The sequence below is a fragment of the Elgaria multicarinata genome, chromosome 2 (assembly GCF_023053635.1).
Source record: "Elgaria multicarinata webbii isolate HBS135686 ecotype San Diego chromosome 2, rElgMul1.1.pri, whole genome shotgun sequence".
Classification (NCBI taxonomy): domain Eukaryota; kingdom Metazoa; phylum Chordata; class Lepidosauria; order Squamata; family Anguidae; genus Elgaria; species Elgaria multicarinata.
In genome coordinates this window covers 125,195,244-125,207,361 of record NC_086172.1, presented here as the reverse complement: position 1 = coordinate 125,207,361, position 12,118 = coordinate 125,195,244, and the positions used below count along the sequence as shown (strand labels likewise).

Here is a 12,118-nt window from a genome sequence, read left to right as displayed (position 1 = left end):
GAGGAAAGAAAACAGTTGGCTCAATTGCCTAGTTGACTTGGCATCAACAGAAAAACTGCAATTAATTCTTCCCATGTGTCTCAACAGAGGGCAAAGCTTTGCTTTCATTTATGGTATCAATCAATCTGTTGATCCCAAAATAAATGGCCGCAATCCCATTGCCAAGCATATTGCCCAAAGAATTCTGCTTGCCTGTCATCTCCCTCCTCACATGTTCAGGCCAGCATTTTCTCAGACACACTGGAGCAAACGTCATGCTACACCAGCCATCCACAATGCGGCGCCCAACAGATGTGTTTGACTACAGCTACCATTATGCTGGCTGAGAATGATGGGAGTTGTGGTCCAACACATCTGAAAGGTGCCGGGTTGCAGGAGGTAGCATCAGAAAGTAGTCATGTGCAATGAAGCCCAGCAGATCCTTTGCCTTCACAGAGTGTCCAGAGGTGGGGGAGCTTTGAAACAGAGTCAGGGTGGACTGGAAGGGACTGTGCAGCCCTTGTTCTGCCAGCCAATTATCACCTGAATTTCCCTCCCACTCTACCACTTTTGCCTCTGCGGGGTCCAAACCTGTGTTTGCAAAGTGAACAAATGTTCAGATTGTTGGTGGGAGGAAGAGCATCAGTGTATGTGTGTGTGTGAGTGGGGGAGATTCAGGTGGGAAACAGCTGGCAGCAGGAAGTTAATCATGATCTTCCCACTATCAGGGATGGCCCAAGATATTAATATTGTTCTTGCTTGAGGTAAAGGAAAACATGGTACCTCTCCTTCCAATTCCAGGTACAAAAGCCAGCTAGACCAGCACTTGGATTTTACTTCAACACCGATAATGGAACATTGAACAGTGTCCTCCACTGGACACTGAGGACTGGTCAACAGCTGGTTGGCCACTGTGTGAACAGAGTGTTGGACTAGATGGACCCATAGTCTGATCCAGCATGGCTCTTCCTTTTATGACTGAGGAACATTCAGGGGGGCCTGGTACTGCTGGCCCCTAGTATCTGCTATCTGGATCCATCATCACATTCTGCTTAAGGGTAGGGCTGACCATGCCCACAAAATCTTCTCTGATGCAAATCATCTTTTTCTGAGGGCACTTTGCAAGGGAGAAGAAAGACCACTGAGAGAGGCCTTTTTAATAGCTCTAAAGGAGCTATCCAAGGTGCTGAACCCAGCACCTTGGATAGCTCTTTTAGAGTTCTGGCTGGTTCTGACTGAAACCCAGAATGGATTCACAGCCCCACCAAAATTAGAGTTCAGTGAACTTTAGAAGAAAAGAGGCCCAAAGAAATAAACAAATACCTATTGGCTGAGATAAGTCCATCCTTCACAGAGGACCATTCTTACCCATTTGTTTTCCAGGACATTCTCTGTCATAAAGATCCAAGGAGATCTAATGGACAAAATATTAAGCTTGACTCTTGAAGGCTTTGGCTCAAATTGCAACTGTTTAAGCACTATTATAGGGAAGCTATAGGCCTTGGGGAAGGCACCAATTTGGGGCCAGGATTTAGCTCTTTCTTTCTTATAAAAGGAAGAGTTTGTTTGTTTGTCCTCCATGGACTTGTAAATATACACCCTATTGTTATGAAATTTCAGGATTTTTTTCTTCCTCTATCTGGGATGGTTTTAGGCATAGTGAAACTCTCAACCACCATCTTGAACCATAAAGGCAGCAAATCAAAGATTTCGAAGAGATACTGCTTCAATACCGTTTGATTGATTTCAACCAAACCTCACATCATGATTCAGCACTGCAGTGAGAAGATTTTAACTATAAAACATTCACATTTTCCATGTTTTTAAGACTTTTTTTGTTTAAAAAAGCCCCAAATATTGAAAAAAAAGCCACGTTAAAATATGAAAAAAGAAAAGAACAAGTACAGCTTGAAGTCAAGGAAGATTAGTAGGCAAGCTTTAGGCCTGCCCCCTCCCCTCTGATGTGGGGCAGCTCCATCTAAGGGGGTGAGGTGAACACACCCCTCCCTCAGCAGGATCACGGCAGGGAGTGCACCTAGGGGTGCTAGGAGGCATGCCTTCGCTCAGGCAGGGCGGGCACAACAGATCCAATTGTGACAGCTGTGTAAGTTTGCTTGAATCAACCTAAAGGCAATTCTGACCCATTCCATGCAGCACATGTAATATGGCTCTAATACAGCAGCCAGAGGTGACTGTCTACATCCCAAATAAAGTACACTATCAAATATGAAGACTACTCTTGACAGCAAGAGTAGTCCACTTGTCTCCTTTCAATTCACCTCATTACGAAGCACTCCATTCAGCAGTTGAGAGAGACCATTTGGACCATGTTTGACCACTGGCAAATCATCACAGCATGGTATATGTCTCTGGAGCAAGAAATATAATCTGAGCTTTCTTTCCCCCCTCCCCAGCCTCTGTTCATCACTTTGATTCTCTCTCACACCCCAACACCAGAGCCATTACATCCTGTGCTCTTTCCCATGCTTTGCAAAGCCCCTCACTTATCATCCATGCACAGCCTTGGTATCTTGGAAAGATGCACCAAGGCTACAAGCCAAAGTACTTTTCTTGGCACTTTCATCCTGGAGCCTTTCCATTTCTACAGCTCTTCACTGTCTGAAAATATTGCTCTCATTGGGGCAGTTTGTCAAGGGCTGTATCACTGAGATGCAGTGACAGGTACACTAGATTAAAGGCTACAGAGATATGGTTGGACATCTGTTAGGCAAGGAAATCCATGTCCTAAAGTAAACCCATGAATCCATTTTGGGTTATTCACACTCCAGGAACACAGCAAAATCCCACTCTAGCTACACTAACAATGTCCAGTTGAGATGCTCCCTTCATAGGTTTGATAGTGATCCTTGTAAACCAAAATAAAATAACAATCTGGGTATTTATTATTTTTTAATCCACCCGAGAACCAACGTTCTCCTGGCAGATTAGTTCTATGTGACTATGTGAACTGGCTGACTTTTCACCTGGGAATGAAAGAAGGGTGGGATGAAGAAGTCATGGGAGCCCATGGTGCTGGATCTCCAGTTCTGCTGTGCCTTCTCTGACAGGCAGACACACCAATGGGTGAGTGGGGGAAGCCGGCTGGGCATTTGTTCCTCTTGGTAAATGAGATGAAGCCATAGCCCCGTGCCAATCAGGAGCTGGGGGTGGGGATATTGGCTGGGTTCGCACGATCACAGGGATAAAAGTCAGCATTGTGGCTTCTCCACCTGCCCTTGAGCGTGCCATGTGTGTACCCGTTGTTTACATAATTACCCATGCTGCAGCACAGGTTGGCGTGTCATCTGAACCTGGTGCGCTGCACACTGCAGGTTGTAGGGTGGGTACAAAGCTAGCATCACTGGTTTCCAACAATTCACCAATGAATTGTTGGTGAATTCACTGCGCTGCAGTGTGGGTTATTATATAAACAACAGGTGCATGTGCTAGGGCAGGAGGAGAAGCCACAATGACTTGTTTCACCCCCACCATCATGCGAACCCTGCCGTTGGCACCTCTATCTACCCTCCCTCCTGACCCACAGGTGGGCAACTATGTTCACTCAACTGATGTTGATTGAGCTCAGACTTGTGAACAGGGGCAGGGAAATTGGTCATCCCACAGAGCAGGATAAGTCTGAGTAGGCAATGCACTAGTCTTTAAGAACATAAGAAGAACCATGCTGGATCAGACTAAATGCCCACCTAGTCCAGCATTCTGTTCCAACACTGATCCAAGGGAAGTCCTCAAGCAGGACTTCAGAACAACAGCATGCTCCTGCCCACGTTCCCTGTCAACTGGCATTCAAAGATATACTGCCTCAGATAACAGAGGGCATCATTACTAGTAGCCATGGATTGCCTTTGATTCTATGACAAGAGAAATAGGGATGTTTCACAAACTTAGGAACATGGAAGTATAAGTAGCTGCCTTATGTTAGATTAGACTATTTGTCTATCTAGCACAGTAAGGTCTATTCCAATTGACAGCAGTGCTCTGGGGTCTCAGGCAGAGGTCCATCCCATTGCCTGCATCTACCTGATCTTTTTTTACCAGAGCTGTTAGGGATTGAAGCTGGAACCCTACTTGTGAAAACTTGTCCACTACCACTAAATTATGGTCACTCATGTGAATCTTTCCTTTACTCAATAATGTGCACTTATTATAATAAAATAACTAAGAATATAAGAAGTGTTGTGCTGGATCAAACCAAGGGTCCATCTAGTCCAGCACTCTGTTCACACAGTGGCCAACCAGCCATCAGCCAGAGACCAACAAGGCAGGACATGGTGCAACAGCACCTTCCCACCCATGTTCCCCAGCAACTGGTGCACACAGGCTTACTGCTTCGAATACTGGAGATAGCACACAACCATCAGGGCTAGTAGCCATTGATAGCCTTCACCTCCAGGAATTTATCCAACCCCCTTTTAAAACCATCCAAATTGGTGGCCATCCCTTTGGATGGCTTTAAAAAGGGGTTGGATAAATTCCTGGAGGTAAAGGCTATCAATGGCTACTAGCCCTGATAGTTATGTGCTATCTCCAGTATTTTCCAGCTGTCTCCACTATATGGAGAAACCTGAAATAATTCAGCCTCACTCAGAGAGGAGCACAACTGCATTTTTTCACTGTTGTAGCCTAAACTGTGTGGCTTCCTTCACTTCCTCCAGGCCTAGAGCAAAGGCTGCCTACAATTTGTGGATGCTATCAATGGCGTTTTTGCCACTGAAACTCCTTTAGAAGCCATGCATCATTAGCCACTGCTCAGGATCAAACTAAAAGTGACACTAAATGCATCATTAGCAATCAGATCTTCAAATAAATAAATGACTAAATAAATGAGTATGCTTTCACACACACACACACACACACACACACACACACCGCTCATCATTTTTTGTTGGCACCAATGGGAATTTTTCCTTCCAGGGCTAATAGCAGCTGTGGGAGGGGACAATTTTCATTGAGGCTGGGGTAGGTGATGAAAGGGTTAATCTTCTCTTCCCTACATGTCATGGTACTGACAAAAATCCCCTTCCACATCTGCTAAAAAAAAAAGGGGGGGAGATGTGGTTACGAATGACACATTCGGCATCATGCCCAGTTTGGCCCTGAGATTAGGTTCTCAGAAATAAAGGAATTGAAATTTTTTAACCTCTTCTTTTGAGAACTGGGAAAGCCACTAAAACATTCATCTGCAAAGCATTAACACTATTCTCTTGTGCCATTTTCCTGGAGGAAGGATAATGCCGGCAGTAAAATGCCAGACCAGTATTGCCCTGGTATAGTTCTGCTCTATAAAACCCTCAGCAAGAATGTGTTGCTAACAATCCTAGTCTATCAAGAACACAGTATTGCATACATTATCTCCTCCCTCTTGAACCTATATAATTGGGGCACCTACATAATTGGAGTCCAGGATCTATTTCCAATGGCCCCAGATCTATTCCTAAGAGCTCTTGGTTTCTTCTGGTGCCAATGGAAGGTTTTTAAAATCAGTTTAAGGTGCAATCCTATGAATAGTTAGACAGCAAAAGTCCTACAACTCCCAGCATTCCCCAGCCAGCCATGCTCTGTCTAAACATGCAGGAGGCAATTTTCATGGAGTATTGCAGCTAGGGAAAGAAGGGTTAGCTTCCCCCTTCCCACATGCTGCAATGTGCCCCCCCAACCCACTGCCCTGCAAGCAAGTAAGCTTAGAAAAAAACATACTCCCATTGCTGCCAATAGGAGTTTTTTCTTAAGCCTAGCTGCCATGTGGTGGTGGAGATTTCCGGAGAATCACAGTTGGTGAAGGAAAGGGTAACCCTCTCTTTCTTGTGCACTCTCAACCCCCACCCCCCAAATCTCCACTTCCCACATGGCAATTAAGCTTAGGGGAAAAAAACCTTCCATTGATGCCAATAGAAAGATTAGGTCCCACATTTTTTAAGTGCCTAGCAACACCTCTGATCACGATAATGGCCCACAAAATCCTGTTTAATGAAAGCCAGTGGAACATTCTGGCTTCCTGGTCTGGACGGTCACACAGGAAAGATACCACAAAAGCATGAAAACAATAACTGGCAATTTTCTTTTCCTTGGGTGGAAATTAAAACAAGGACAACAAAGCTTTGGCACTTCCTCTGTTCTCTCTCTCTCTCTCTCTCTCTCTTTTCCCTCAAATAAAAAAAATTACAAGAGTAAATATCCTGAGGGAAGGAGAAAAAATGTAAACAACAGCAATAAAACGAATAAATAACAAAGAAGAGAATTAAAGAGAAAGTGAAGAAAAACAATACTTACGATCAGAGCTGAAGTCATCTACTAAAATTATTTCCTGAATCAGGTTGGCAGGAGTGCGATTCAGAACACTATAACAACAACAACAACACTTTGTCATTAAAAATAAAATAGATCTCCCTTAATGGCCCTGAGCCAACAATAATTCCAAACAGATCTCCACGCACAGGCCATGGTTTGCACCTCTGTCTCATTTGCAATAGTCTGCCATTGTAGTAGCTTTTTTCTAAGGACAGTCTCAACACATTACAGAGCAGAGATCTTTGCTGTTTTTCAAATGAGAGCCACTGGGGGTGGGGAATCAATGTGAAAGCAACATTAACTTACCACTAAGATTAACACAGCACAATCAAATGCAAAACTGACTTTAATGTTTTTGGATATTACCTCCCTTCAGCCCCAGCCAGCATGGCCAATGGCCAGGAATGTTGGGCGTTGTAATCCAAAGTCTGGAGGGCACTAGGTTGGACAAGACTGATTTAGGCTGCACTCCCATGCACATTTTCTTGGGAATACACCTCATTCAATACAGTAGGACTTACTTTTGAGTAAACATCAATAGGGTTGTACTGTTGATGTGTCACCTCACACATACACAAGCAGACATTCAGCTAGCTCCAATTGCAAGGAAAAAAGCAAGTATTGCAGTGCTAGAGGGAGAATAAGGGAGGAGGTGGAGAAGGGAAAGGAGCAGGTCTGTAATGAGTGAAAGGGAGGGGGAGGAAAGAAAGCGATTTCTATTGCCAAAGAAAAGATTTGTGAGTGGGAGGGGATAAGCATTTTCAAATAACCCTGCCTGTGTTTACCTTTATCCCAACATCACCTCCAGAAAGACTGAGCACCTTCAGTGGAGGCTGGTGGCTTTGATTTTGGAGGGCGCCTGTGAATTCATTCTGGGTTTCAGTCAGAACCAGCCAGAACTCTACAGGAGCTGTCCAAAGTGCTGAACCCCATCTCCTACCTAGGTTCAGCACCTTGGATAGCTTCTGAGAAAGCTCTGAGGCAGGAGTTCTGTGTTTACTGGTTAATTCAGTGCACAGCAGCTGGTTGAGGGCTCTTCTACCTACCAGTCCTGCTTTTAGCAGCCACCTCCCAAGAGAGAGGGAGAGGCGGGTAAAGGGGCTGGCAATGTATTTGGGAGCCACCAGTGGTCCACAGGCCGTGCAGTGGAGAACACAATTAGAGAGCGATGAGTATACCTATATATCTTATGTGTGCTTTCAAATACCTGTCTGTCAATTTACATTTTGGGGGCCTTAATTTAAAAAATAACAACCACTGGTATCTACTTGAAAACTTGATGCTTGAAGAGGTCCTGTAAATCCTCCATATGAAACAGCCCAGGCTGGAAATGGGCTTTTCCAACCCCAAAACCCACTGCTGCCCATACAGTCCTTGTGGAACTCCCACCCCACCTCACCCCTGCCAATGTTTGCTTGACTGGATAAGTTAATGAATGGTGTTCATCTTACAGCTCTCTGGAGAATGATGCCTATCCATGTTCAGAATGGATCATCCATGCTAATGGATGTCACAGTGACCCAATATGAATTGCACTGAATTCCATTTCTTCATTCAAATAGTTGTTTATTATAACACATTACAGTCATTTGTCACCTGTCAAGATTCTTTCCTATAGGCTTGAATGCCAGTTAGCTATTCTCTGAGTAAAAGAAAACATATGAATGTAGCTAGAAGTAGTATCATGTTGTTCTTTAAAGTGTCTCTTACCTATCCCTGTTTTACAGGAAGAATCATAGAATAGCAGAGTTGGAAGGGGCCTACAAGGCCATCGAGTCCAACCCCCTGCTCAATGCAGGAATCCACCCTAAAGCATCCCTGAAGAATTCATGATCCTTTTGTAATATAGGACCGTTCACGAAATCCCAAGTGCAGCCAATAGAATTGTCTCTCACTCATCTATACACTGGTGACTTTAGTCCTATGTCATAATAAAATTGTGTCCACACAAGCTGGTGTATTTCTGGGACAAGGAAGAACCAAACTTATGCCCTGCTAAGTTCCTTGGTGCCTAGTTCTCATCTGAAAAAACGTAGGCAAGTCACTATTCTCTCTGCTTCAGGATCCCTTCCCTCCATCTGCAAAGTAGAGATAACAACATTCACAGCTACCTTGCAGGATTGTTGTAAGGCAGGAGTAGAGAACCCTTTTTTTCTGGTGACGGCTGCCCAGTAGTGGGTGGAGCCACCCCTTCTCTCTGTGTGTGCCATTCTGTTTTCTTTTCCTCCCTCTTTTCCACCACCCAATACGTTGCTGAGAGAGGGACAAATCACTCTAATCAACAACAGTTCTGTCGCTGGGTTTTTGAGGATTTTTGGGCAGGTGCAAAAAAGGGGAGAAACGTGTTCTCAAGATGCTGAACCTTTAATTTTTTAATATTAGGTTGAGAAGCCCAACACGTTTCTGTCTGTATTTTGCTAGGCCTTCCTCAGGGGGCTGTAGGAAGTAGTCTGCAGAGTTCTTCTTAACAACAAAATGTATTTCACCGTTGCCACCAATAATCGTTTCTTGGATGCTTCTCTCCTCCCATTTTTGCTTTTGGATTTTTTGGGAAGGCCCCATCCCTCAGTAAGCCAGCTTTCTCACTGCCATTGTCACCCAGCTGCTATTGTCCCTCATCCTCTTAATCATCATTGTTACCACTTGCTTGCTTGACATGCAGAGAGGCAGCCAGCAAGCAGGCAACGGCATCTCCTGCTTCTCCTTGGCTAGATCTACACTAGTGCTTTTTTATCAGCACTGAAACGCACTCATAACTGCTGGAGCACACTTTTCTTGTGTTATTTCCCGCTTTTTATTCCCTATTATTCAAAATACTGCAGCAGATGCCATTGTGTGTGCTATGAGCAGGGCCGGTGCCAGACTGTTTTGCGCCCTAGGCAAGGTGAGCTACTTGTGCGCACACACCCACACAATTGCCAACTTCGATTCAGCTGTTCAAGAAGAGTTTCTGAACTATTACATTTTTCTTTTATTATGTTTTTTTCTTAAAACAGCTAATTTGTATAAAACTATGAACCTTAAAGGTCAGTACTGCACCCCTCTGAGGTCTGCGCTTTAGGCGGCTGAATAGTTGGCCTAATGGTAGCGCTGGCCCTGGCTATGAGGTAATAAATGCACAAGAGGGATACAGCATCACCATGATGGGATCCTATCGGTATGACACAAGGAGTAGGTCTGGCCCAGGTGTAGCTCGGGCCCTTCTCACCAGCTTCACAGTCTGGGCTGGAGCAAGAAGCAGGTGAAGAGGAAGAGCAACTCCAGGGGGGCTCTTAGCAGCAGGCCCTTGCTGGGATGCAGGCCTTTTGCAGGTAACCTACTATGGGTACCCTTGATGCTGGCCCTGGCCTGATTGCTTGCAGAAGGCTACTAAAATTAGATTGCCTGTAGCCTTAGAACCATAGGCTGCCAGTCTCTGTTGTAGGGAATGCGGAAATAAAGTACGGGTAGCACTTTGAACACTCTTTAAAATGCCATATAAGTGCTAAATATTATTATGAGGGACTAATTTCCCTGAGACATCATCCAGGGTGTGGTGCTGCAGACTGCACCAGCTGTTTGAAGCATTTTACAGGATATATCTTGCGACAGACAGCTGGTGCAGACACACCCTGAGTGACAGCCATCTCATGTGGAGCAAGGGGGAACCCAATGAGCAAGCAGTTCATAAGAGGCAGCTGTTTCCTGTGGTGCGAAAGATGTCAAGTGGCAGGGCAAACTGTTTGTGACTGACAATCATCCCCTGGAGAGAACGGTGACACCAGTGGGAAAGCTGTTCAAGATGCCAATTTAGAAGTTTCAGGCACATAAACATCTAAACAAAGTTCCAAAATCCCTGTGCCTCTTGGCAGGAGTTTTAAATCTGAGTGTGTATACACTGAAAATAATTGATCTACAGGTGCTTTACACTTAACCTTAATTTTGTGGAAGAGGTCAAACATACAAGGTAAGTATAAAGGAACAATCAGGTGCCAAGTTTGTTTTGTTTTATTGAGTCATAGACTCACAGAATTGTGGAGCTGAAAGGGACCACAGGGATCATCTAGTCCAGCCCTCTGCAATGTGCAGGAAAACCAATTAAACCATCCTTGAGAAGTGGCTATCCAGCCTCTGCTTAAAACTTCCTGAGATGGAGAACCTGCAAATTCTGTTTAGTTTTTGAACATTTAGAAATACAACCAGCCTGCGTGCAAGTCAATGGAGCATGAAGCTTCCGCATGCAACTGAGAAGAGGTCTGAGCAGGCAATTCAACTAGATTGACCTTTTTCTACAATTGCAGAAATACGAGGGATAGTTGACTTGGAAGCCAACCCAACCTCTGCTCAATCTCTGACCATTAATATTAACAGTGCGCAACACTGATGAGCTACTTTTTGTAGTTAATTAATTTTTGTGAACCGCCCAGAGTGCTTCAGCTATTGGGTGGTATAGAAATGCAATAAATAAATGAATGAATAAATAAATACTCTTTCATAGCACCCCTCCCACCTTGCAGTAAACTACACTGCAGAGTTGTTGTATACTTCCTCCATTGGTTTCTATGGGCAACTCTCACTTCCAACCCTCGGTACATTTAGAAATGTCTTCACAGTGTGAACCATGAAATTACCTATTCAGAGAATGAAATGGTTCTCTTTGCTCTTTCATATCTATGTGCCTCTTCTTCCATCTTGTTTTGAGCAATGGAGCAAAGGAAAACAGAGGAAGAAACACATAAATACAACTGTCCAGCCTCCGCTCTCTTCTTTATCTCCCTCTGTGATCCTTGTCTTCTCTTTCAACAAGACTCACCTACCAGCTGGCCAGTGGCATCTTGAAGCCGCCACATCCATGCTCCATGTTAATCAACCTCTTCCAGCCATCAGATTGCATTACTCCCTACACACACACACACACACACACACACTTTTCTTTCCCAACAGAGCCAATGTCCCATAGCTACTGAGGATACTCAATTCTTACACAGTTTTAAAAAATTGAACTTCTGCAAACCTCTGGGTTCCCCTCTTGTGCATGGATTGAGCCATTTTATTTAGATAAAGACTCACACTCGCTCCTGAACTTCAGAAGAAGCAGGAATTATTTGTTCTTAGATTTGCTTAAAAATCAAGAATAATAAATACTGTTAATCCTATCTCTGTCCAAATGCTTTAGAATTCATCCAGTCTACAAATGAAGGATGCAAATGTCAATATTTCCAGAGGACACCAGAGAGCCTGAAATAATAGGAACAATACAATTTAAATTAAATAGTACTTTATAGGGTTCAAATCCTTACAAGGACACTGTTAGATGGCTAATAATTATTATCCCCATATTCTGAGACCACGCATTGGTTCATAGCAGAGATGAGATTCAAACCAGGGATGCCCCAATCTTAGCCACTACACTACATATGTTCCGACTAGTTGATTATTTTCAGACTTGCCAGTTGCCCCCAGATTTCACATATACTGATTGAGTCTCACCATCTTTGAAATCAGAGTCTCATGGGGCCTCCAACTACTAAAATCAGGCATAGAAACTCATTAGTGGATTTTAAAGATTTTGGCCTTAACATTTCTCATCAATTGGACTTCCTCATCACCGCCATTCCCCAAAGTGACATTAAACTTCTGTTTAGGAAAACAACTCTGTAATCATCTATAACAATTTAATTACATGTAATTTTCAACAGGTGCTACACGAATGGCTAATTAATCAAAATCAAATCAGCCCCTAATTGTCATGGAAGGCCTCATCTACCTGCTGTGCTTTTGGAAAGAAAGCCGTTCTGATTCAGAAGCATGACCAGCCACCACTAAATAAGCAGGCAGTGCACTTTTTTTTTTT

General features: G+C 43.9%; 1 protein-coding gene across 1 annotated transcript in view; it reads right to left on the bottom strand.

Annotated features, from left to right (window-relative positions):
- GALNT16 (polypeptide N-acetylgalactosaminyltransferase 16) overlaps nt 1-12,118 on the bottom strand; it is a 164,684-nt gene that overhangs the window by 43,664 nt on the left and 108,902 nt on the right. Inside the window, exon 4 of the mRNA XM_063117587.1 lies at nt 6,268-6,335. Coding sequence (XP_062973657.1) covers nt 6,268-6,335 — 68 coding nt within the window. The remainder of the gene's footprint in view (nt 1-6,267; nt 6,336-12,118) is intronic.